The sequence below is a fragment of the Oncorhynchus nerka genome, linkage group LG7, assembly GCF_034236695.1.
Source record: "Oncorhynchus nerka isolate Pitt River linkage group LG7, Oner_Uvic_2.0, whole genome shotgun sequence".
NCBI classification, from domain to species: domain Eukaryota; kingdom Metazoa; phylum Chordata; class Actinopteri; order Salmoniformes; family Salmonidae; genus Oncorhynchus; species Oncorhynchus nerka.
The window spans coordinates 16,721,299-16,748,945 of NC_088402.1; the positions used below are offsets into that span (position 1 = coordinate 16,721,299).

The 27,647-nt window shown below is 45.9% G+C and overlaps 1 protein-coding gene across 1 annotated transcript in view; it reads left to right on the plus strand.

Moving 5' to 3' along the window:
- Positions 1-1,438: 1,438 nt before the first annotated feature.
- Positions 1,439-27,647, plus strand: part of LOC115116507 (adhesion G protein-coupled receptor B2-like) — a 154,394-nt gene continuing 128,185 nt past the window's right edge. Inside the window, exons 1-4 of the mRNA XM_065020258.1 lie at positions 1,439-1,543; positions 4,703-4,849; positions 18,363-18,441; positions 20,011-20,113. Of these exons, the coding sequence (XP_064876330.1) occupies positions 1,459-1,543; positions 4,703-4,849; positions 18,363-18,441; positions 20,011-20,113 (414 nt within the window). The 5' untranslated portion in view covers positions 1,439-1,458. The remainder of the gene's footprint in view (positions 1,544-4,702; positions 4,850-18,362; positions 18,442-20,010; positions 20,114-27,647) is intronic.

Here is a 27,647-nt window from a genome sequence, read left to right on the forward strand (position 1 = left end):
TCACGAGGCTGCAATGGAAAAACCTAAACCACAGCCTTTGTTACTATTTTTAGAACTTTTTGGGGGTTATTAAGGACTCCTGTAGGACTCCTTTTATTGTGGATATAGATACTTTTGTATTCTCCAGCATCTTCACAAGGTCCTTTGCTTTTGTTCTGGGATTTATTTGCACGTTTTGCACCAAAGTACGTTCATCTCTAGGAGACAGGTTGCGTCTCCTTCCTGAGCGGTATGACGGCTGTGTGGTCCCGTGGTGTTTATACTTGCATACTATTGTTTGTACAGATGAACGTGGTACCATCAGGCATTTGGAAATTGCTCCCAAGGATGAACCAGACTTGTGGAGGTCTGCATTTTTTTCTGAGGTCTTGGCTGATTTCTTTATATTTTCCCATGATGTCAAGCAAAGAGGCACTGAGTTTGAAGGTCGGCCTTGAAATACATCCACAGGTACACCTCCAACTGACTCAAATTATGTCAATTAGCCTGTCAGAAGCTTCTAAAGCCATGACATAATTTTCTGGAATTTTCCAAGCTGTTAAAGGCACAGTCAACTTAGTGTATGTAAACTTCCGACTTCAATTGTACATATTATCAATACACACATACCCATTACCATAACACTCAACAACAGCACACATGCGTACACAGACTGAGATAGCTGCTTTTCTGAGGAACGTTTTAGTTACCACCTACCTTATTTCAATGTGTGGACTAAGATGCTCTAGATAAGAGTGTCTGTTTAATGACCACATGTATAACGTGAAGAGCGAGTGAGAGAGCACAGTATTGAAATATTAATGCGGTAATTACGATGATGATGTTTTGACAATCAAATGAGACGATACGCGGCAATCAAGCCACTGCAAAACAATCAAGTCATGATCTTCCCATACTCTACTGATGCCAATACCTTAGGCTGGGTTTCCTATGGCACCCTATTTTAAATGAAGTGCACTATTTTTGTCCAGTGCCAAATACCTAGTGCACTATATAGGGAATATGGTGTAATTTGGGATTCCGCCTCAGCAGACATACAGTAAAAGGCATTATGTCCCATGTCTGCTAATTAGCTGCACTTAGCATACGGTGCTAACGAGTGCCAGCAAGCCAATGACTGTTGTAATGTGTTGGTGGTAAAGAGGTTATTGGTGATTCTTTAGCTGTGACACTTCCTTCTGGCAACATGAATTTCACAGGAACAGAAGATATACTTAGACTGGTGTATGAAATGAGAGAGAGAACGAGAGAGAATGACAGTCGGTAATTCAATATTTGTCTATGAAAGAAATTTGTTTTCATGATATTGTTCTCTCTGTCTTTCTCACACTCTCCCTTCTCTCCCTTCTCTCCCTTCTCTCACCCTCCTCCCCTTCTCTCTCTCTCTCTCTCTCTCTCTCTCTCTCTCTCTCTCTCGCGCTTCCCCATGCCCAGGTTTCTCCTGGTACGGCCCATCTCATGCGTATCTTGGAGGACTTCATCCATCTGATTGGAGAGGATCAGAAACCCTTCCAGAGTTTCCTGGTGGTCACCAACAACCTCAGTGAGTAGTCAGTTTAACACTGACAGGTAGGGGTGAGATTCCAGTAACTTTCCCCAAACTCCCAGGTTTTCAAGAAATCCTGGTTAGAGGATTCCAGTTTTTCCTGCTTTTTCCCTGCGGGTATCTTATTCCCCGTGGGTATCTTATTCACAGTATGTAACTTGTTCCCTGTGGGTATCTTATTCCCTTTGGGTGTCTTGTTCCCTGTGGGTATCTTATTCCCTGTGGGTGTCTTATTCCCTGTGGGTGTCTTATTCCCTGTGGGTGTATTATTCCCTGTGAGTGTCTTGTTCCCAGCGGGTATCTTGTTCCCTGTGGGTGTCTTATTCCCAGTGGGTATCTTGTTCCCTGTGGGTGTCTTATTCCCAGTGGCTATCTTGTTCCCTGTGGGTGTCTTATTCCATGTGGGTATCTTATTCCCAGTGGGTATCTTATTCCCAGTTGGTATCTTATTCCCAGTGGGTATCTTATACCCAGTGGGTATCTTATTCCCAGTGGGTATCTTATTCCCAGTGGGTATCTTATTCCCGGTGGGTATCTTATTCCCGGTGGGTATCTTATTCCCAATGGGTATCTTTTTCCCAGTGGGTATCTTATTCCCAGTGGGTATCTTATTCCCAGTGGGTATCTTGTTCCCTGTGGGTATCTTGTTCCCTGTGGGTATCTTATTCCCAGTGGGTATCTTATTCCCAGTGGGTATCTTATTCCCAGTGGGTATCTTGTTCCCAGTGGGTATCTTATTCCCTGTGGGTATCTTATACCCTGTCGGTATCTTATTCCCGGTGGGTATCTTATTCCCGGTGGGTATCTTGTTCCCGGTGGGTATCTTATTCCCAGTGGGTATCTTTTTCCCAGTGGGTATCTTGTTTCCTGTGGGTTTCTTATTTCCTGTGGGTATCTTTCCCCCCTCGAGTCGATATCCGCATCTTGTGGAAATCTAATTAGTGTGATAAAGAATCCCCATAAAAATCTGTGATGCTTTGGATACGTCTCAATCCACTGCATACGCAGAAGTCGCACTTCCGCATCTGCTGTGAAAGGTGACAGAGCTAGCATAGTGTGACCATCCCGAAAATCAGTCTTCTCACAAAATGGTGTTCTCCGTTTTGCTCTACAACCTCTACAAGCATCTTAGGACTCGTCTGAAGTCGGTTCAGACGATCTGACAACTTCTGTAGCGTCCGAACAGTTTTGGCTACACACTAATATGACCTCTCTGGGGAAAGGAGAGATTCTCATGAACACACCCGTGATGGTTGTTTTGCTATAGGACATCCACAGGCCTCACAATACTCCTCTGAAGGTCCCCCGGTACCAGTTGAAAAAATGAATGGAAGTACTGTATATATGGAGACTGTTTAGTGCCAAAAATAAGGGGTTAACAGATATAGGTCAGACACTTCCTAAAAATCTTCCTTTCAATTTTTGGGGGTTGGGACTGTTGTTGTTCCATGAAGTGAATTTGTTATTCAATGCGTTTGTATGAGTTAATAGCAGTAAACCCAAATCCAATTTTTTACATCAAATAATTTTTTATACAAGGGGTCTTACAATTTAAAATCAAATAGTAAAATGATCCTTGGTATGACCTTCTTAACTTCTTGCGTCGAGCAATCCCGTATCCGGGAGCGTAATCATAGCCTCAAGCTCATTACCATAACGCAACGTTAACTATTCATGAAAATCGCAAATGAAATGAAAGAAATATATTCACTCACAAGCTTAGCCTTTTGTTAACAACACTGTGATCTCAGATTTTCAACATATGCTTTTCAACAATAGCTACACAAGCATTTGTGGAAGAGTATCGATAGCTAGCATAGCATTAAGCCTAGCATTTATCAGGCAACATTTTCACAAAAACAAGAAAAGCATTCAAATAAAATCATTTACCTTTGAAGAACTTCGGATGTTTTCAATGAGGAGACTCTCAGTTAGATAGCAAATGTTAATTTTTTCCAAAAAGATAATTTGTGCAGGAGAAATCGCGCCGTTTTGTTCATCACGTTTGGCTAAGAAAAAAAAAGAAAATTCAGTCATTGGAACTTTTTTCCAAATGAACTCCATAATATCGACAGAAACATGGCAAACGTTGTTTAGAATCAAGCCTCAAGGTGTTTTTCACATATCTATTCGATGATAAATCTTTCGTGGCAGTTGGGTTTCTCCTCGGAAGCAAATGGAAAGGCAATAATTTAGGCAATAATTGCGACGGAGGACACCAAGCGAGCACCTGGTAGATGTAGTGTAAAATGGTCAATCTTCCAATGATATGCCTACAAATACGTCACAATGCTGCAGACACCTTGGGGAAACGACATAAAGTGTAAGCTCATTCCTGGCCCATTCACAGCCATATAAGGAGACATTGGAACACAGCACCTTCAAAATCTGGGGCACTTCCTGTTTGAAATTTCATCTTGGTTTCGCCTGTAGCATCAGTTCTGTGGCACTCACAGACAATATCTTTGCAGTTTTGGAAACGTCAGAGTGTTTTATTTCCAAAGCTGTCAATTATATGCATAGTCGAGCATCTTTTTATGACAAAATATCTTTAAAACGGGAATGTTTATTTATCCAAAAATGAAAAGAGCGCCCCCTATATCCAAGAAGTTATATATAGCTTAGTAATAACCCCCCGGCTTAGACAGGGCTTACTATAGACTGTAATGGGTTATTCCCTGTGGTTATCTTATTCCCTCTGGATATCTTGGGGAAATGTAACAGCATTTTTGCAGTCTTATCCTCAACACTCCCAATTGTCAGTAATCATAACTCAAATAAGTTTGCCTTTCCATTAGTCAGCACCTCTCTACCTATTTTGGGTGTTCGTCAACTCGTGATTTTTATTTGTCTCCATAGAGATAACGATGTGTTTTGTCTCCATAGTGATAACAATATGTTTTGTCTCCATAGTGATAACAATATGTTTAGTCTCCATAGAGATAGCAATATGTTTTATCTGCATAGAGATAACGGTATGTTTGGTCTCCATGGAGATAACGATATGTTTTGTCTCCATAGAGATAACGGTATGTTTGGTCTCCATGGAGATAACGGTATGTTTGGTCTCCATGGAGATAACGATATGTTTTATCTCCATAGAGATAACGGTATGTTTGGTCTCCATGGAGATAACGGTATGCTTTGTCTCCATAGTGATTACAATACAGCGAGAGCCCGTGACAGCGGTCTCCAGTGACATCAACTTCCCCATGAAGGGCAGGAGGGGAATGAAGGACTGGGCTCGTTCCGCCGAAGACAAACTCTACATCCCCAAAGAGGTCTTCACCCTAACCTCTGAAGGTAAGATGGTCTTCATCATCATCTCATCATCATGACATCATCTTCATCATCATCATAATCACATGCCTCATAGTGAAATATGGCTTCATACATCCTCTAAAGACTTCCCCTGACCTCACCACACTGATGTCAAGATGTCCTCACAAGGTGAATGCAGGTGATCATAACTTTAACCTCTGAACAGAGAAAGCCTGATGTGTAACAGGTTGACCCAGCCCCATCACCTTATTGAATACTAGTTTCTGATTGGCTTGAAGGGCATTCTAGGGCATGCATTATTTCCCTATAGCGCACAGTATATTTGCACGGTAGAATTCAATGACTATAATTCATTTGTTACATGTTGTAGGTTTGAGCTGCTTTTGAAAGCAAAGGTCTAGTATACTGGCTATCTAGTATCTAATAAACCTGCTAGTTTCTTCAGTGGATATTAAACACATTTCTACCAGCAGTTTTCTGTAATATAATGCAACTCTGTGGAAGGTCAGTTCCACTCTGCTAGCGCGTCATGGAACGCACCTTCCACGTCGTTCATTATTTTCCATAGAACGCATAGATAGCCCCTTCTTGATTATCCCTTACGTTTTTCATGGAACAATTGTCCCACGTCCTACTTTGAACGCCTCTTCAAATTGATCTGCACTTCTTACAGTCAAACTGTATTCCCCACAAGAAATCCCTTCGAAATTCCACATATTATGGTCTATTTTTTACAAATTAATTCCTCATGGTTACAGGGTTAATTCCTCATGGTTACAGGGTTAATTCCTCATGGTTACAGGGTTAATTCCACTTGGTTACAGAATTAATTCCTCATGGTTACAGGGTTAATTCCTCATGGTTACAGGGTTAATTCCTCATGGTTACAGGGTTAATTCCTATGGTTTGGTGAAGGCTTAAAATGGTTACAGGGTTAATTCACAGTGCTCTGAGCAGTGGTTACAGGGTTAATGTCCAGTGCTCTGATGAACTGTGGTGGCGCAGTGCTCTGAACAGTGCATTGTGGACTGTGGTGGCACAGTGCTCTGAGCAGTGCATCCACAGGACCTCGGACGGACGGACAGACGGACGGACGGACAGACAGACAGACAGACATGCTATGAGACTTGAAATTGAGCTCAGGGTAATCCTATTTCCATATATAATCCTTGAGATGCTCACACAGTTGACAGTGCATGTCAGAGCAAAAACTAAGCAATCATCCCCCTCTATCCTTCATCCCCACTCTCTCTCCCCCAGCCAGAGCCCAGACTCAATCTACAGAGAAGAATCTCCCTCCCCTCAGACAGAGATAGAGATCTCCCTCATTCCCTCTCCCTCTCTCTCTCTCCTTTTCCCCTCTCTCTGGAAAAAGACCTGGCCTCATCCCCCTCTCTCTCCCTCATCCCTGATGACTCTCTCCTTCATCCCCTGAGCTCTCTCTCCCCTCATCCCCTCTCTCTGAATCTCCCCAGCCATCCATTCTCTCTCTCCCTCACCCCCCATCTCTCTCTCCCTTATCCAAATCTCTCTCCTCTCATCCCCTGTCTCTTCCTCATTCTCTCTCTTTCTCCCTTATCCCCTCTCTCTCCCTCATCCCCTCTCTCTCTAATAACACAGGCCCCACAGGAAAGTCCCACACACTCATCCCCATCCCTCATCCCCTCTCTCTCCCTCTCCTCATCCCTTCTCTCTCCCCCTTTTCTTCTCCTCATCCCTTCTCTCTCCCTCACTCTCTCTTCATCCCCTCTCTCTCTCCCTCATCCCCTGTCTCTCCCTCATTCTCCTCTCTCTCTCTCCCTCATCCCTCTCTCTCCCTCTCTCTCCTCATCTCTCTCCCCTCATCCCTCTCTCTCTGCCCTCACCCTCTTCCCTCATCCCCTCTCTCCCCCTCATCCCTCCACTCTCTTCATCCCTCCCCTCTCTCACCCCTCATCCATTCTCTCTCTCCCTCACCCTCTCTATCTCCCTTATCCACTCTCTCTCCCTCATCCTGTCTCTCCCTCATTCCCTCTCTTTCTCTCCTCATCCCCTCTCTCTCTCTGCCTTATCCCTCCTCTCTCTACCTCATCCCACTCTCTCTCCTCATCCCCTCTCTCTCCCTATCTCCCTCATCCCTCTCTCTCTCTCATCCCCTCATCCCTGTCTCTCCCTCATTCCCTCTCTCTTTTTCCCTTATCCCCTCTCCCCTCTCTCCCTCATCCCCTTCTCTCTCTCTCCTCATCCCCCTCATCCCCTCTCTCCCTCTCTCTTTCTCCCTTATCCCCTCCCTCATCCTCCTCTCTCTCCTTCATCCCCCTCTCTCTCTCTCTCCCTTATCCCCTCTCTCTCTGCCACACCCACTCTCTCTCTCTCTCTCTCTCTCTCTCTCTCTCTCACTCTCTCTATCTCACTCACTATCTCTCTCTTTATCTCTCTCTCACTCTCTGGCTCTCTCCTACTCTCCTACTCTCACCCTCTCTGTCTATCTGCCTCTCTTTCTCGCTCTCTCCTTCCTCCCCTCTCTCTCTGCCGCACCCTCTCTCTCCCTCATCCCTTGTCTCTCCCTCATCCCCTCTCTCACACCCTCATTGGCTCTCTCTCTACCTCATCCCCCCTCTCTCTCTATCCCTCATCCCTTTTCTCTTACCCTCATCCTCTCTCTCTCTGCCACACCCTCTCTCTCTCATCCCCTCTCTATCTCCCTCATCCCCTCTCTCTCTCCCTCATCCCTCACTCTCTCACTCATCCCCTCTCTCTCTCCTTCATCCCCTCTCTCTCTCTCCCTCATCCCTCACTCTCTTACTAATCCCCCTCTCTCTCCATCCCCTCTCTCTCTCTATCCCTCATCCCTTTTCTCTTACCCTCATCCTCTCTCTCTCTGCCACACCCTCTCTCTCTCATTCCCTCTCTCTCTCCATCATCCCCTCTCTCTCTCCCTCATCCCTCACTTTCTCACTCATCCCCCCCACTCTCTCTCCCTCTTCATCCCCCTCTCTCTCTCCTCTCATCCCTCTCTCTCTCCCTCATCCCCTCTCCCTCTCTCCCATCCCCTCATCCCCTCTCTCTCTCATCCATCCCCCTCTCTCCTTCATCCCTCATCCCTCTCTCTCCCCTAATCCCTTCTCTCTCCCTCATCCATTCTCTCTCTCTCTCTCCTCCCTCATCCCCTCTCTCTCTCCCTCATTCCCCCTCTCTCTCCCTCATCCCTCACTCTCTCCTTCATCCCCTCTCTCTCTCCCCTCATCCCTTCTCTCTCCCTCATCCATTCTCTCTCTCCCTCACCCTCTCTCTCTCCCTTATCCACTCTCTCTCCCTCATCCCCTGTCTCTTCCTCATTCTCTCTCTTCTCCCCTCTCTCATCTCTCTTTCTCATCCCCTCTCTCTCTGCCGCACACACTCTCTCTCCTCATCCCCTCTCTCTCTCTCCTCATCCCTTCTCTTTCATCCCTCTCTCATCCCTTCTCTCTCTCCTTCATCCCCTCTCTCTCTGCCACACCCTCTCTCTCTCATCCCCTCATCCCTCTCTGGCTCTCTCCCTCTCCTACTCTCTCCCTCATCCCCTCTCTCTCTCCCTCATCCCTCACTCTCTCCCTCATTCCCCCTCTCTCTCCCTCATCCCTCACTCTCTCCTTCATCCCCTCTCTCTCTCCCTCATCCCCTCTCTCTCCCTCATCCCTCACTCCCTCATCCCTCTCTCTTCATCCCTCTCTCTCTCCCTCATCCCTCCTCTCTCTCTCCCCCTCTCCCCCCTCTCTCTCCCTCTCCCTTTTCTCTTACCCTCATCCTCTCTCTCTCCCACACCCTCTCTCTCTCTCCCCTCTCTCTCCTCATCCCCTCTCTCTCCCTCATCCCTCTCTCTCCTCATCCCCTCTCTCTCTCCTTCTCCCCCTCTCTCTCTCCCTCATCCCTCTCTCTCTCTCCCTCATCCCCTCTCTCTCCCTCATCCCCTCTCTCTCTCCCCTCATCCCTCTCTCCCTCACTCTCTACCTCATCTCTCTCTCCCTCATCCCTCTCCTCCCTCCATTCTCTCTCTCTCCTTCCCCCTCTCTCTCTCCCTCATCCCCTCTCTCTCTCCCTCATCCCTCTCTCTCCCTCATCCCCCTCTCTCTCCCTCATTACCCTCTCTCTCCCTCATCCCCTCTCTCTCTCCCTCATCCCCTCTCTCTCTCCCATCCCTCTCTCTCTCCTCATCCCCTGTCTCTTCTCCCTCATCCCCTCTCTCCCTCATCCCCTTCTCTCTCTTCTCTCCCTCCCCCTCTCTCTCCTCATCCCCCTCTCTCTCCCTCCCCTCTCTCTCCCTCCCCCCTCATCCCCTCATCCCCTCTCTCTCTCCATCACCCACTCTCTCCCTCATCCCCTCTCTCCCTCATCCCCCCTCTCCCTCATCCCCTCTCTCTCTCCCCTCTCTCTCTCATCCCCTCTCTCTCTGCCACACCCACTCTCTCCCTCATCCCCTCTCTCTCTCCCTCATCCCTTCTCCCTCATCCCTCTCTCTCTCCTTATCTCTCTCTCTCCCACACCCTCTCTCTCTCTCATCCCCTCTCTCTCTCCCTCATCCCCTTCTCTCTCTCCTCATCCCCCCTCACTCTCTCCCTCTCCCCCTCTCTCTCTCCTCATCCCTTTCCCTCTCTCTCCCTTCATCTCCTCTCTCTCTGCCATCACCCTCTCTCTCCCTCATCCCTTCTCTCTCCCCATCCCCTCTCCCTCACTCCCTCATTACCTCTCTCTCTCTCTCCCTCATCCCCTCTCTCTCTCATCCCCTCATCTCCCCTCTCATCTCTCTCCTTCATCCCTCACTCTCTCTCCCTCATCCCCTCTCTCTCTCTCTCCTCATCCCCTCTCTCTCCCTCATCCACTCTCTCTCCCTCATCCCTCTCTCTCTCCCTCATCCCTCTCTCTCCCTCATCCCCTGTCTCTCTCTCTCCTTCTCTCTCTTTCCTCATCCTTATCCCCTCTCTCTCCCTCACTCCCCTCTCTCTCCCTCATCTCTCTCGCTCCCTCATCCCTCTCTCCTCATCCCCTCTCTCTCCCTCATCCCTCTCTCTTCCCCCCCCTCTCTCTCATCCCTCCTCTCATCCCCTCTCTCTCTCCTCATCCCCTCACCCTCTCTCTCTCCCTCATCCCTCTCTCTCCCTCATCCCCTCCTCTCTCTCCCTCTCTCTCTCTCTCTCTCTCTCTCTCCTCTATCCCTCTCTCTCTCCCTCTTTATCTCTCTCTCCTCACCCCCTCTCTCTCTCTCCTATCCCTCATCCCTCTCTCTCTCTATCTGCCTCTCTCTCTCTCGCCATCCTCCCCTCTCTCCCCTCCTCCCCTCTCTCCGCACCCTCTCTCTCCCTCATCCTCCCTCATCTCTCCCTCATCCCCTCTCTCTCACCCTCATCCCTCCCTCTCTCATCCCCCTCTCTCTCTCCCTTATCCCCTCTCTCTCTCCCTCATCCCCTCTCTCTCTCCCCTCTCATCCCTCTCTCTCCTTCATCCTCTCTCTCTCTCCCTCATCCCATCCCCTCTCCTCTCTCTCTCCCTCACCCTCTCTCTCCCTTATCCACTCTCTCTCCCTCATCCCCTCTCTCCCTCATCCCCTCTCTCTCTCTCCCTCATCCTCACTCTCTCTCCTCATCCCCACTCTCTCCTCATCCCCCTCCTCTCTCTCCCTCATCCCCCTCTCTCTCTCTCTCCCTTATCCCCTCTCTCTCCCTCATCCCCCTCTCTCTCTCCCTCACCCCTCTCTCCCCCTTATCCCCTCTCTCTCTCCTCATCCCCTCTCTCTCCCCCATCCTCTCTCCCTCTCTCCCTCATCTCTCTCCCCCTCATCCCTCTCTCTCTCTGCCCTCTCCCCATCCCCTCTCTCCCTCATCCCCTCTCTCCTCATCCTCTCTCTCTCCCCTCATCCCCTCTCTCTCTCTCTCTCTCTCTCTCTCTCTCTCCCTCAATCTCTCTCACTATCTCTCTCTTTATCTCTCTCTCATCTCTGGCTCTCTCCCTACTCTCCTACTCTCACCCTCTCTCTCTATCTGCCTCTCTTTCATCCATCTCGCTCTCCCTCATCCTTCCTCCCCTCTCTCTCTGCCGCACCCTCTCTCTCCCTCATCCCTTGTCTCTCCCTCATCCCCTCTCTCACACCCTCATTACCTCTCTCTCTCTCTCCCTTATCCCCTCTCTCTCTCCCTCATTCCCCCTCTCTCTCCTCATCCCTCACTCTCTCCTTCATCCCCTCTCTCTCTCTCCCTCATCCCCTCTCTCTCCCTCATCCATTCTCTCTCTCCCTCACCCTCTCTCTCTCCCTTATCCACTCTCTCTCCCTCATCCCCTGTCTCTTCCTCATTCTCTCTCTTTCTCCCTTATCCCCTCTCTCTCCCTCATCCCCTCTCTCTCTGCCGCACACACTCTCTCCCTCATCCCCTCTCTCTCTCCCTCATCCCTTCTCTTTCCGTCATCCCTTCTCTCTCTCCTTCATCCCCTCTCTCTCTCCCTCATCCCCTGTCTCTCCCTCATTCCCTCTCTTTCTCCCTTATCCCCTCTCTCTCTCTCCCTCATTTCTCTCCCTCATCCCCTCTCTCTCTGCCTCATCCCCTGTCTCTTCCTCACCCTCTTTCTCTCTCCCTCATCCCCTCTCTCACCCTCATCCATTCTCTCTCTCCCTCACACTCTCTCTCCCTCATCCCGTCTCTCCCTCATTCCCTCTCTTTCTCCCTCATCCCCTCTCTCTCTGCCGCACCCACTCTCTCCCTCATCCCCTCTCTCTCTCCCTCATCCCCTGTCTCTCCCTCATTCCCTCTCTTTTTCCCTTATCCCCTCTCTCTCCCTCATTCCCTCTCTTTTTCCCTCATCCCCTCTCTCTCTCCCTCATCTCTCTCCCTCATCCCCTCTCTCCCTCATCCCCCCTCTCCCTGACAGAGCCTTTCTCTCCCTCTGTGTCTCCCTCCATAGTCACAGTCATGACTAAAGAATTGTAGCGGTTGGAGGTCAGTGGATCCATTGACTGGCAGTGCAGAGAGCTCATTGTGACCAGTGATCTGATGTTTATCAAAGTGTTTGGTTCGTTTAACCTGTTACCAAAGCCATTCTCCCACAGACAGTCCCACTGATAGGCTCAATAGGATTGAGAATTGCACACATGCGCACACACACGCGCATTAGTTTATACGCACACACAGCACACAACACACAACACACATCACACACACACACTGGCCAATGATAGGCTCATGACTCGCTCCACAGCCCAATGCCTGGCTTGTTCACTGATCCATGAGATGACACTGACCCAGAGGTATAGACTGGTTAGGACACTCCTAGATGGCATATACACAGATACTGTAGATCCATGCACTAGTTCTATGGCACACAGACACACACATTCACATTCAACCTCATGAGACACAATGATCCAATGACAGCCCAGAAGGTCAGGGCTTAATAAAGAAATGGATACATGATATGGTCTATTCATTTATACACAGTACTAAAACACAACCTATTACACCGTTGACCCTTAACGTACATCTGCAATGGATATCAATGGCATTTTGCCAATGTCTTAGATATAACTGGCTTTCATGGATGCGTTTAGAGCTGCATCTCAATCTGTATACGCTCTAGTTTGATAGGCCAGTCTCAAGATCACGTTTAGTCATTTTCTATTTCAGTTGGCAGCTAACGGTTAGCTAACACTCATTTAAACGCTAGTTAATAGTTAGCAAAGACTCATTTACACGCTAGCTAACGGTTAGCCATCACTCATTTAAAATCTAGTTAATGGTTTGCAAACACTCATTTACACGCTAGCTAACGGTTAGCCATCACTCATTTAAAATCTAGTTAATGGTTTGCAAACACTCATTTACACGCTAGCTAACGGTTAGCCAACACTCATTTAAACACTAGTTAATGGTTTGCAAACACTCATTTACACGCTAGCTAACGGTTAGCCAACACTAATTTAAACACTTTAAAAATAATGGGGTGACCAAATTATATTAGAGGAAAATTTATAGATTAAAGTTTGTGTGACTGAATGGACTTCTGGTCTCAATCAGGATGTCTGTAATGAGTTTGTGGTCTGGTCAAGTGTAGGAGTGTCACCCCTCGCTCTCACCCAGACACTTTCATCCACAATATCACGGGGCATCTCATTTGCATGTTCATGCACACTGCCTTCAATTAGGATCCATCACAGTGACTGCTCTTCGTCGTTGACTTTGATCATCTCTCTCTCTCTCTCTATCACTCTCCATCTCTCTCTCTCTCGCTCGCTCTCTGTTAGATTTTGGATGACTCATCCCGTGTGCCTGAGTATTTTCCCTCCTTTATTTTCCTTTCTACTCCCTCCCTCACTCCTCCATCCTTGCTTCCCTGACTCCTTTCCCCCTTCCTCAATCCCTACCTACCTTCCTTCCCTCCAGACAGGGTGACATTTAAAGAGAAACACAACCTCTCTCTGGGAGAGATCAACTCTCTGCAACACGGCTCCAGGGAGAGAGGGATGGAGGGAGAGAAATAGAAGGGGGAAGCAGAGGAAGCACAGAGTAGAAAGAGAGTGTTTGGCCTGTTGAGTAGAAAGAGAGTGTTTGGCCTGTTGAGTAGAAAGAGAGTATTTGGCCTGTTGAGTAGAAAGAGAGTATTTGGCCTGTTGAGTAGAAAGAGAGTCTTTGGCCTGTTGAGTAGAAAGAGAGTCTTTGGCCTGTCGAGTAGAAAGAGAGTATTTGGCCTGTTGAGTAGAAAGAGAGTCTTTGGCCTGTTGAGTAGAAAGAGAGTATTTGGCCTGTTGAGTAGAAAGAGAGTCTTTGGCCTGTTGAGTAGAAAGAGAGTGTTTGGCCTGTTGAGTAGAAAGAGAGTCTTTGGCCTGTTGAGTAGAAAGAGAGTGTTTGGCCTGTTGAGTAGAAAGAGTGTATTTGGCCTGTTGAGTAGAAAGAGAGTCTTTGGCCTGTCGAGTAGAAAGAGAGTATTTGGCCTGTTGAGTAGAAAGAGAGTCTTTGGCCTGTTGAGTAGAAAGAGAGTCTTTGGCCTGTTGAGTAGAAAGAGAGTCTTTGGCCTGTTGAGTAGAAAGAGAGTCTTTGGCCTGTTGAGTAGAAAGAGAGTCTTTGGCCTGTTGAGTAGAAAGAGAGTATTTGGCCTGTTGAGTAGAAAGAGAGTCTTTGGCCTGTTGAGTAGAAAGAGAGTCTTTGGCCTGTTGAGTAGAAAGAGAGTCTTTGGCCTGTTGAGTAGAAAGAGAGTCTTTGGCCTGTTGATTAGAAAGAGAGTCTTTGGCCTGTTGAGTAGAAAGAGAGTCTTTGGCCTGTTGAGTAGAAAGAGAGTCTTTGGCCTGTTGAGTAGAAAGAGAGTATTTGGCCTGTTGAGTAGAAAGAGAGTCTTTGGCCTGTTGAGTAGAAAGAGAGTCTTTGGCCTGTTGAGTAGAAAGAGAGTCTTTGGCCTGTTGAGTAGAAAGAGAGTCTTTGGCCTGTTGAGTAGAAAGAGAGTCTTTGGCCTGTTGAGTAGAAAGAGAGTCTTTGGCCTGTTGAGTAGAAAGAGAGTCTTTGGCCTGTTGAGTAGAAAGAGAGTCTTTGGCCTGTTGAGTAGAAAGAGAGTCTTTGGCCTGTTGAAAGGGATGAAGGGTGAAATGTCTTTGGCCTGTGAGTAATGAAAGTCATGTTTCCCATTCCAATAAAAGAGAGTCTTTGGCAATTGAACTGAAAGAGAGTCTTTGGCCTTGAATATCGAGGAAGTCTTTGGCCTTTGGAGAAAAAGTTTTGACAAGGAAAAGCAAAGAGGCAGTTGGAAATGGAAAGAGACGGTTGAGGAGGAAGGAAGTCTAGACGGATGAGGGGAGAATGACATGTGGTCTCAGTACAAGAGGCTATTTATCTTTCCCCTTTCACTTCTAAATGTCAATCTCTATCTTTTGGTTTTCAATTCCTCTCAGCTGGTTGGTGAACCTTTAACTTCATATCAAATTGTAATGGTCGCATACACATATTTAGCAGATGCAGTCATAGGTGTAGCGAAATGCTTATGTTACTAACTTCAACAGTTTTTTTTTTATTTTTTATTTTACCTTTATTTAACTAGGCAAGTCAGTTTTGACAAGGAAAAGCAAATTCTTATTTTCAAGAGACGGTTGAGGAAAGGAGTCTAGGGATAAGAATGCCTGTTCAGGGGCAGAATCTTTCCCCTTTCACTTCTAAATGTCAATCTCTATCTTTTGTTTTCAATTCTCTCAGCTGGTTTGAACTTTAACCATTCAGTTACTAGTACACATATTTAGCAGATGCAGTCATAGGTGTAGCGAAATGCTTATGTTACTAACTTCAACAGTGTAGTAATACCTGACAATACAAAACAATGCACACAAAGCCCAACATTTAAAGAAAGGAACTAAGAAATGAGCAATGTCAGAGTCCGGAATATACATATAAACTCAGCAAAAAAAGATAATTTGTAAAAATCCAGATAACTTCACAGATCTTCATTGTAAAGGGTTTCAACACTGTTTCCCATGCTTGTTCAATGAACCATAAACAATTAATGAACATGCACCTATGGAATGGTCGTTAAGACACCAACAGTTTACAAATGGTAGGCAATTAAAGGTCACAGTTATGAAAACTTAGGACACTAAAGAGGCCTTTCTACTGACTCTGAAAAACACCAAAAGAAAGATGCCTGGGGTCCCTGCTCATCTGCGTGAACGTACCTTAGGCATGTTGCAAAGAGGCATGAGGACTGCAGATGTGGCCAGGGCAATAAATTGCAATGTCCTTCCTGTGAGACGCCTAAGACAGCACTACAGGGAGACAGGATGGACAGCTGATTGTCCTCGCAGTGGCGGACCACGTGTAACAACACCTGTACAGGATCGGTACGTCCGAACATCACACTTGCGGGACAGGTGCAGGATGGCAACAGCAACTGCCCGAGTTACACCAGGAACGCACAATCCCTTCATCAGTGCTCAGACTGTACGCAATAGGCTGAGAGAGGCTGGACTGAGGGCTTGTAGGCCTGTTGTAAGGCAGGTCCTCACCAGACATCACCGGCAACAACGTCGCCTATGGGCACAAACCCACCGTCTCTGGACCAGACAGGACTGGCAAAAAGTGCTCTTCACTGACGAGTCGCGGTTTTGTCTCACCAGGGGTCATGGTCGGATTCGCGTTTATCGTCGAATGAATGACCGTTACACTGAGACCTGTACCCTGGAGCGGGATCGATTTGGAGGTGGAGAGTCTGTCATGGTCTGGGGCGGTGTGTCTCAACATCATCCGACTGAGCTTGTTGTCATTGCAGGCAATCTCAATGCTGTGCATTACAGGGAAGACATCCTCCTCCCTCATGTGGTACCCTTCCTGCAGGCTCATCATGACATGACCCTACAGCATGACAATGCCACCAGACATACTGCTCGTTCTGTGCGTGATTTCCTGCAAGACAGGAATGTCAGTGTTCTGCCAAGGCCAGCGAAGAGCCCGAATCTCAATCCCATTGAGCATGTATGGGACCTGTTGGATCGGAGGGTGAGGGCTAGGGCCATTCCCCCCCAGAAATGACCATGAACTGGCAGGTGCCTTGGTGGAAGAGTGGGGTAACATCTCACAGCATGAATTGGCAAATCTGGTGCAGTCAGATATATGGTGGTGTGTATAGACAGTAGTTATATATGGTGGTGTGTATAGACAGTAGTTATATATGGTGGTGTGTATAGACAGTAGTTATATATGGTGGTGTGTATAGACAGTAGTTATATATGGTGGTGTGTATAGACAGTGGTTATATATGGTGGTGTGTATACACAGTGGTGGAAAATGTACCCAATTGTCATACTTGAGTAAGAGTAAAGATACTTTAAAAGAAAATGACTCAAGTAAAAGTGAACGTCACCCAGTAAAATTATACTTCATTAAATGTATTTGGTTTTAAGTATACTTAAGTAACAAAAGTAAAAGTATAAACCATTTCAAATTCTTTATATTAATCAAACCAGATGGTACAATTTTGTATTTAAAGGATTTCCAGGGGAAAACTCCAACACTCACACATAATTTACAAACAAGGCATTTGTGTTTAGTGAGTCCAGCAGACCAGAGCAGTAGGGATGACCAGGGATGTTCTCTGTTTAGTGAGTCCAGAAGACCAGAGCAGTAGGGATGACCAGGGATGTTCACTGTTTAGTGAGTCCAGAAGACCAGAGGCAGTAGGGATGACCAGGGATGTTCTCTGTTTAGTGAGTCCAGCAGACCAGAGCAGTAGGGATGACCAGGGATGTTCTCTGTTTAGTGAGTCCAGAAGACCAGAGCAGTAGGGATGAACAGGGATGTTAACTGTTTAGTGAGTCCAGAAGACCAGAGGCAGTAGGGATGACCAGGGATGTTCTCTGTTTAGTGAGTCCAGCAGACCAGAGCAGTAGGGATGACCAGGGATGTTCTCTGTTTAGTGAGTCCAGCAGACCAGAGCAGTAGGGATGACCAGGGATGTTCTCTGTTTAGTGAGTCCAGAAGACCAGAGGCAGTAGGGATGACCAGGGATGTTCTCTGTTTAGTGAGTCCAGAAGACCAGAGGCAGTAGGGATGACCAGGGATGTTCTCTGTTTAGTGAGTCCAGCAGACCAGAGCAGTAGGGATGACCAGGGATGTTCTCTGTTTAGTGAGTCCAGCAGACCAGAGCAGTAGGGATGACCAGGGATGTTCTCTGTTTAGTGAGTCCAGAAGACCAGAGCAGTAGGGATGACCAGGGATGTTAACTGTTTAGTGAGTCCAGAAGACCAGAGGCAGTAGGGATGACCAGGGATGTTCTCTGTTTAGTGAGTCCAGCAGACCAGAGCAGTAGGGATGACCAGGGATGTTCTCTGTTTAGTGAGTCCAGCAGACCAGAGCAGTAGGGATGACCAGGGATGTTCTCTGTTTAGTGAGTCCAGAAGACCAGAGGCAGTAGGGATGACCAGGGATGTTCTCTGTTTAGTGAGTCCAGAAGACCAGAGGCAGTAGGGATGACCAGGGATGTTCTCTGTTTAGTGAGTCCAGCAGACCAGAGCAGTAGGGATGACCAGGGATGTTCTCTGTTTAGTGAGTCCAGAAGACCAGAGGCAGTAGGGATGACCAGGGATGTTCTCTGTTTAGTGAGTCCAGCAGACCAGAGCAGTAGGGATGACCAGGGATGTTCTCTTGATAAGGGTGTGAATTAGAACATATTCCTGTTCTCCTAAGCATTGAAAACGTAATGAATACTTGTTGGTGTCAGGATAAATGTATGGAGTAAAAAGTACGTTATTTTCTTCAGGAATGTAGTGAAGTAAAAGTAAAAGTTGTCAAATATATAAATTGTAACGTAAAGTGCAGATGAAAAAAAAAACGACTTAACTAGTACTTTCAAGTACTTTTACCTATGCACATTATGGACAGAATATGAATAGGACAGTAGGCCTCGACTAGAATACAGTGTACACATATTAACCTTTAACCTTCTTCCTGGACAGGTGATCTGCTGTTTGGACTGTAGCCTTTGGGCCTGCGTGGGATAAGTACCACTCATGTATTTCCTCAATTCAATTTATATTAATAACTATTATGTTTGTGTCTTTCAGAAACAGAAACGGAGACCTCGTATTTTGTCATCGGAGCCATCCTTTATCGAACCTTAGGAGTCATCCTTCCTGCCCCCAAGTAAGTATGTTTCCTATTCCATTGAAAAGTGTTTGCAATTCATTTAGCTTATCTCTCTCTCATCCATCATTCTTCATCTCTAAAGCCTTAAACCTTGCCGTCACAGATTATCCCTCTACCGCTAGCACTTCCTGGAATTCCCTATTCCTGCTGATCCAATTATATGGGAACTACCGGAGAGTTGGGAAGAGTTTATAATTCAGGAGGGCTTAACTCTCCCGGTCAGACTGATCCTTCCTAACGCTATGGTGACAAACAGATGGTAGTGCTTTGGTGTCAGGCCATGTCATGGTTATTAGGATTATATGTGGAATTATACACTTTCATCACTAAAGATGTGTGACAGCCATCAACCCCGAGAAAATGACCAGAGATCCATTGCTTTTTTATTTCTACCTTCCCTCTCTATTGGTAATCTTCTCCCTATATGTTATTCTGTCAGCTATTCCTCTCTTCATTCCTTGCTCCCATTCTCCATTTTATTAATTACATTTTTAAATGTTTTATTTAACCTTTATTTAAGAAGGCAAGTCAGTTAAGAATAAATTCTTATTTTCAATGACGGCCAACACCGGGCCAAACCCGGACGATGCTGGACCAATAACACCACCCTATGGGACTCCCGGTTGTGATACGTTTGTTTCTTAATGGTCCTGGCCCTAATACTCAATTCTGGTGATATTACTCAGGTCTGGTGATATTACTCAGGTCTGGTGATATTACTCAGGTCTGGTGATATTACTCAGGTCTGGTGATATTACTCAGGTCTGGTGATATTACTCAGGTCTGGTGATATTACTCAGGTCTGGTGATATTACTCAGGTCTGGTGATATTACTCAATTCTGGTGATATTACTCAATTCTGGTGATATCACTCAGGTCTGGTGATATTACTCAGGTCTGGTGATATTACTCAGGTCTGGTGATATTACTCAGGTCTGGTGATATTACTCAGGTCTGGTGATATTACTCAGGTCTGGTGATATTACTCAGGTCTGGTGATATTACTCAGGTCTGGTGATATTACTCAGGTCTGGTGATATTACTCAGGTCTGGTGATATTACTCAGGTCTGGTGATATTACTCAGGTCTGGTGATATTACTCAGATCTGGTGATATTACTCAGGTCTGGTGATATTACTCAGATCTGGTGATATTACTCAGGTCTGGTGATATTACTCAGATCTGGTGATATTACTCAGGTCTGATATTACTCAGATCTGGTGATATTACTCAGATATTACTCAGGTCTGGTGATATTACTCAGGTCTGGTGATATTACTCCAGGTCAGATCTGGGTGATATTACTCAGGTCTGGTGATATTACTCTCAGGTCTGGTGATATTACTTCTGGTGATATTACTCAGGTCTGGTGATATTACTCAGGTCTGGTGATATTACTCTGGTGATATTACTCAGATCTGGTGATATTACTCAGGTCTGGTGAGTTCTCTGGTGATATCTCAGATCTCTCTCTCTCAGGTCTGGTGATATTACTTTTGACCAGGTCCCATAGTTCCATAATCTCTCTCTCTCTCTCTCTCTCTCTCTCTCTCTCTCTCTCTTTAGAGCCCCTGCTGTGATCAACTCTAAGATTCTGACGGTGACGGTCCGACCAGAACCCAAACCCAGTGAACCAATGGTGGTTGTGGAGCTGTCCCCACTGCTTAATGTGAGTATAACATGGAATAGACTGATAATGATGTGTCGTAGCCTGATAATGACGCGTCATAGCCTGATGATGATGTGTCATAGCCTTGTAATGATGTGTCATAGCCTGATGATGATGTGTCATAGCCTGATAATGATGTGTCATAGCCTTGTAATGATGTGTCATAGCCTGGTAATGATGTGTCATAGCCTGGTAATGATGTGTCATAGCCTGGTAATGATGTGTCATAGCCTGGTAATGATGTGTCATAGCCTTGTAATGATGTGTCATAGCCTGGTAATGATGTGTCATAGCCTGGTAATGATGTGTCATAGCCTGGTAATGATGTGTCATAGCCTTGTAATGATGTGTCATAGCCTGGATGTGTCATGTGTCATAGCCTTGATGTGTCATAGCCTTGTAATGATGTGTCATAGCCTGGTAATGATGTGTCATAGCCTTGTAATGATGTGTCATAGCCTGGTAATGATGTGTCATAGCCTGGTAATGATGTGTCATAGCCTGGTAATGATTTGTCATAGCCTTGTAATTATGTGTCATAGCCTGATAATGATGTGTCATAGCCTGATAATGATGTGTCATAGCCTTGTAATGATGTGTCATAGCCTGGTAATGATGTGTCATAGCCTGGTAATGATGTGGCGTAGCCTGATAATGATGTGTCATAGCCTGGTAATGATGTGTCATAGCCTGGTAATGATTTGTCATAGCCTGATAATGATGTGTCATAGCCTGGTAATGATGTGTCATAGCCTGGTAATGATGTGTCATAGACTGGTAATGATTTGTCATAGTCTGGTAATGATGTGTCATAGCCTGGTAATGATGTTCCATAGCCTGATAATGACGTGTCATAGCCTGATAATGATGTGGCGTAGCCTGATAATGATGTGTCATAGCCTTATAATGATTTGTCATATGATGTGTCATAGCCTTGTAATGATGTGTCATAGCCTGATAATGATGTGTCATAGCCTGATAATGATGTGTCATAGCCTGGTAATGATGTGTCATAGCCTGGTAATGATGTGTCATAGCCTGGTAATGATGTGTCATAGCCTGGTAATGATGTGTCATAGCCTGGTAATGATTTGTCATAGTCTGGTAATGATGTGTCATAGCCTGGTAATGATGTGTCATAGCCTGGTAATGATGTGTCATAGCCTGGTAATGATGTGTTATAGCCTGGTAATGATTTGTCATAGTCTGGTAATGATGTGTCATAGCCTGGTAATGATGTGTCATAGTCTGGTAATGATGTGTCATAGCCTGGTAATGATGTTCCATGGCCTGATAATGACGTGTCATAGCCTGATAATGATGTGGCGTAGCCTGATAATGATGTGTCATAGCCTTATAATGATTTGTCATATGATGTGTCATAGCCTGATAATGATGTGTCATAGCCTGATAATGATGTGTCATAGCCTTATAATGATGTGTCATAGCCTGGTAATGATGTGGCGTAGCCTGATAATGATGTGTCATAGCCTTATAATGATGTGTCATAGCCTTATAATGATGTGGCGTAGCCTGATAATGATGTGTCATAGCCTTATAATGATGTGTCATATGATGTGTCATAGCCTTATAATGATGTGTATCAGCCTGAGTGTTACAATACTCCTTCACATCCTTGTCTGTGGCTTTTCAATTAGAACAGATCTGGAGAGTTTAATGAGAGACTGTCCTGCAACAATGAGCCCCTGTAGACGGTTGGTTGACCTTACAGCACATTGAACCACTGTAGACGGTTGGTTGACCTTACAGCACATTGAACCACTGTAGACGGTTGGTTGACTTTACAGCACATTGAACCACTGTAGACGGTTGGTTGACCTTACAGCACATTGAACCACTGTAGATGGTTGACCTTACAGCACATTGAACCACTGTAGATGGTTGGTTGACCTTACAGCACATTGAACCACTGTAGACGGTTGGTTGACCTTACAGCACATTGAACCACTGTAGACGGTTGGTTGACCTTACAGCACATTGAACCACTGTAGACGGTTGGTTGACTTTACAGCACATTGAACCACTGTAGACGGTTGGTTGACCTTACAGCACATTGAACCACTGTAGACGGTTGGTTGACCTTACAGCACATTGAACCACTGTAGACGGTTGGTTGACTTTACAGCACATTGAACCACTGTAGACGGTTGGTTGACTTTACAGCACATTGAACCACTGTAGACGGTTGGTTGACTTTACAGCACATTGAACCACTGTAGACGGTTGACCTTACAGCACATTGAGACTTGACTTTACAGCACATTGAACCACTGTAGACGGTTGGTTGACCTTACAGCACATTCAACCACTGTAGATGGTTGACTTTACAGCACATTGAACCACTGTAGACGGTTGGTTGACCTTACAGCACATTGAACCACTGTAGATGGTTGACCTTACAGCACATTGAACCACTGTAGATGGTTGGTTGACCTTACAGCACATTGAACCACTGTAGACGGTTGGTTGACCTTACAGCACATTGAACCACTGTAGATGGTTGGAACCACTTGACCTTGAACCACTGTAGACACCTTTACAGCACATTGAACCACTGTAGACTGTTGGTTGACCTTACAGCACATTGAACCACTGTAGACGGTTGGTTGACCTTACAGCACATTGAACCACTGTAGACGGTTGGTTGACCTTCAGCACATTGAACCACTGTAGACGGTTGGTTGACCTTACAGCACATTGAACCACTGTAGACGGTTGGTTGACCTTCAGCACATTGAACCACTGTAGACGGTTGACCTTACAGCACATTGAACCACTGTAGATGGTTGACCTTACAGCACATTGAACCACTGTAGATGGTTGGTTGACCTTACAGCACATTGAACCACTGTAGACGATTGGTTGACCTTACAGCACATTGAACCACTGTAGACGGTTGACCTTACAGCACATTGAACCACTGTAGACGGTTGGTTGACCTTCAGCACATTGAACCACTGTAGACGGTTGGTTGACCTTACAGCACATTGAACCACTGTAGACGGTTGGTTGACCTTCAGCACATTGAACCACTGTAGACGGTTGACCTTACAGCACATTGAACCACTGTAGATGGTTGACCTTACAGCACATTGAACCACTGTAGATGGTTGGTTGACCTTACAGCACATTGAACCACTGTAGACGATTGGTTGACCTTACAGCACATTGAACCACTGTAGACGGTTGACCTTACAGCACATTGAACCACTGTAGACGGTTGGTTGACCTTCAGCACATTGAACCACTGTAGATGGTTGGTTGACCTTACAGCACATTGAACCACTGTAGATGGTTGGTTGACCTTGAACCACTGTAGACGATTGGTTGACAGCACATTGAACCACTGTAGACGGTTGACCTTACAGCACATTGAACCACTTAGACAGCACATTGAACCACTGTAGACGGTTGACCTTACAGCACATTGAACCACTGTAGACGGTTGGTTGACCTTACAGCACATTGAACCACTGTAGACGGTTGACCTTAAGCACATTGAACCACTGTAGATGGTTGGTTGACCTTACAGCACATTGAACCACTGTAGACGGTTGACCTTAAGCACATTGAACCACTGTAGATGGTTGGTTGACCTTACAGCACATTGAACCACTGTAGACGGTTGGTTGACCTTACAGCACATTGAACCACTGTAGACGGTTGACCTTACAGCACATTGAACCACTGTAGACGGTTGGTTGACCTTCAGCACATTGAACCACTGTAGATGGTTGGTTGACCTTACAGCACATTGAACCACTGTAGACGGTTGACATTCAGCACATTGAACCACTGTAGATGGTTGGTTGACCTTACAGCACATTGAACCACTGTAGACGGTTGGTTGACCTTACAGCACATTGAACCACTGTAGACGGTTGGTTGACCTTACAGCACATTGAACCACTGTAGACGGTTGACCTTCAGCACATTGAACCACTGTAGACGGTTGGTTGACCTTACAGCACATTGAACCACTGTAGACGGTTGACCTTACAGCACATTGAACCACTGTAGACGGTTGGTTGACCTTCAGCACATTGAACCACTGTAGATGGTTGGTTGACCTTACAGCACATTGAACCACTGTAGACGGTTGACCTTACAGCACATTGAACCACTGTAGACGATTGGTTGACCTTCAGCACATTGAACCACTGTAGACGGTTGGTTGACCTTACAACTCCATACACCACTGTAGACTACTTGGTAATCTGGTGGTCTGCAGCTGTTGGGGGGATGACCTTGGCCAAGGGGCAGCAGGTAGCCTAGTTGTTAGAGCGTTGGACTAGTAACCAAAAGTTTGCAAGACTGAAACCCCGAGCTGACAAGGTACAAATCTGTCGTTCTGCCCCTGAACAAGGCAATTAACCCACTGTTCCCCGGTAGGCAGTCATTGTTAATAACAATTTGTTCTTAACTGACTTGCCTAGTTAAATAAAAATAAGTATATATTTTGGTGTGTGTGTGTGTGTGTGTGTGTGTGTGTGTGTGTGTGAGTCCTGCCCTGCAGCTGTTGGTGGGTGGTGACTGAAGTAGCGCCATGGCGACAGATGTTGGCAGAGGGGAGGGGAGGAGGGGTGTGTTGGGGTTCCTGTACTGAACATTGTTCTTACAGTGAAGCCATATTTTCCCAACTGTCAATACACCTTCCCAATGACGGCTAGTGAGTGTGTGTGAGCGCGTGCGTGTGTCCGTGTGTGTGTCCGTGTGTGTGTGTGTGCGTGTGTCCGTGTGTATGTCCGTGTGTGTGTCCGTGTGTGTGTGCCCGTGTGTGTGTCCGTGTGTGTTTGTGTGTGTGTGTGTGTGTGGGCGTCTGTGTGTGGGCGTCTGTGTGTGGGCGCATGTGTGTGAGTGGGTGAGTGACTATAAAGATGTAGGTTTATGAATACTACATATAAAGACTATATCCACAGATATTAGTATTTAGTCTTCTGGAAGGTAGCCTATTGGTGGAGTAGAAAGCATCATTATATGATGTCTGTGCTAAAGACAGAGGCAGACAGCGTGGGAGTACCCTTTTGTCAGTCACAATAGAACTAACGTTAGCATACGGCTAGCCCGTCTGACTGGTGATTGATGGCTGAATGCTAGCAGACGCCGCTACGCCACGTGGCATTGGAGGCTAATGCGCTCTGAGGGACTTGTGATGTAGATGACACCGTTGTGTGAGTGAGCTGCAACGTAGAGCTGTCATCTCATGCAAACTCTGGTTCACAACGTGATGCATCACTCCTTCTGTCGTTATGGAAATCACCTTTCTGACAAGAAGGGGACAGGTGGAAGTGAGGGTCCCACCGCAATGTGCACTATACAGTCAGGACAGATGGACTATACTATGACCTTGACCAGGGAGGGAGCGATAGAGAGGAAGTGAGGGAACGAGGGAGGAAGAAAGGAAGGAAGCAAGGTAGAAATTTAGGGGGCATCTCAATCCAGGCTGCATCACATCCAGCCGTGATTGGGAGTCCCATAGGGTGGTGCACAATTGGCCCAGGGTTGTCTGCGTTTGTCCGGGGTAGGCCGTCATTGTAAATAAGAATTTGTTCTTTAACTGACTTGCCTAGTTTAAATAAAGGTTTTAAATAATAATAATAATAATAATAATAAAAGTAGTCTAAACTCTTCTTTCCGTTCCAATAAAAGGAGATTTGAATGACCAAGAGGCGTAACAGCTCTACAGTTTGGTCAGAGTCCTTTACATTCATTCTAAAAAGCAGGGCAACATTCTGGGGCCCACACTGCTCTGGTCAAAATGAATGGACTAAATGGCTCTCTGTTAGTGCACTATATAGGGAATAGGATGCCAGTCCTGGTCTATAGTAGTGCACTATATAGGGAATAGGGTGTCACTTGGAACATATGCCTGGGCAACATCCTCAGTCCCCATACACAACAAAATGAGGGTTCTTTGGGAAGGGAGGAACCATAATGACTCAGTTTAACCTTTGACCTCTTCAAGGGTTCTTTGGGAAGAGAGGAACCATAATGACTCAGTTTAACCTTTGACCTCTTCAAGGGTTCTTTGGGAAGAGAGGAACCATAATGACTCAGTTTAATCTTTGACCTCTTCAAGGGTTCTTTGGGAAGAGAGGAACCATAATGACTCAGTTTAACCTTTGACCTCTTCAAGGGTTCTTTGGGAAGGGAGGAAGCATAATGACTCAGTTTAACCTTTGACCTCTTCAAGAGTTCTTTGCTCTTTAGTGATAATTAAAATGTAAAGGATGCGGCTCATTGGAGCATTTTGGGACGTGGTTTGCTCACAGCTCTTTAATTTTTTAAATTTTTATTTTACCTTTATTTTACTACGCAAGTCAGTTAAGAACAAATTCTTATTTTCAATGATGGTCTAGGAACAGTGGGCTAACTGCCTGTTCAGGGACAGAACGACAGATTTGTACCTTGTCAGCTCGGGGATTCGAACTTGCAAACTTTCGGTTACTAGTCCGTGCAACTGTGAGTGGGAGTCCCGTGTGGCTCAGTTGGTAGAGCATGCCAGGGTTGTGGGTTTGTGTCCCACGTTTGATTCCCATGTGGGACCTGTACGAAAAGGTACAAGTCGCTCTGGATAAGAGCATCTGCTAAATTACATTTTTTTTTTTTTAAACCTTTAAATAAAACATTGAACATCATTGCAGTTTATCTAATGTGTTGTGTTATGCAATTCCATATTCTGCATATATGGTTGACTGAATCAGTCAGTGGTTCTTCTCTCCTCAGGGACCCCCCAGCTGTTCCAGAGGTAGCTCATTGGATTCAACTTGTCAATTAACACAATCATAACACCTATGGAATTTTAACAGTATAATATGGCTGACCAAAATAAATAGAATATAAAACCCTGTATGGTTCTTTAAAAGGAACAACAAAGAACCTTTAAGATAGAGACAGGTTCTTTATAGAACCGTTCTCCATAAAGGTTCTATAAAGAACCATAAAAAGGGTGCTATATAGCCCCAACAATGTTTGTTTTTTACCACAGTGGAATCCTATTCCATACGTAACCTGTTTTAATGGTTACAAACCACAGAACCTCTATCTATTGTAGAACTGTTTTTTTTTTTAAACAAGGGAGGAGTAGGTCGTGTGCAGGGGACCAGTGTAATAATGTCCTCCACCACCAGAGGGAGACTCCCCTTCATTAACAGATGGGCCTCAAAGGGAAGCTTGAATTATTCATGGTCACAAATTAACGACTGATAGATGGTCGTAGAGAGGCACCCTTCCTCCGCTACCTCCCCAGACATGGCTTAGCTGAAACGGAAAGGGCTATGATTTCATTTTTTTCGCTGGAGGACAAGGAATTTCTGTATTTAGATGCTAAAAGTGTGGTCTCCTCTGTATCTGAGTGCACTAAAGTTAATAGGTTTATTCGTACACTGCAACCAACCATCTTTTCTCTGATAGGATTGGCTCTCCTGATTGTCTGAATTAAGTCAATGATTAGTTTAATGGTCGTGGTAATGCTTGGCTGGAAAAGAGAGCTACCTCATCAGGTCATAGACTG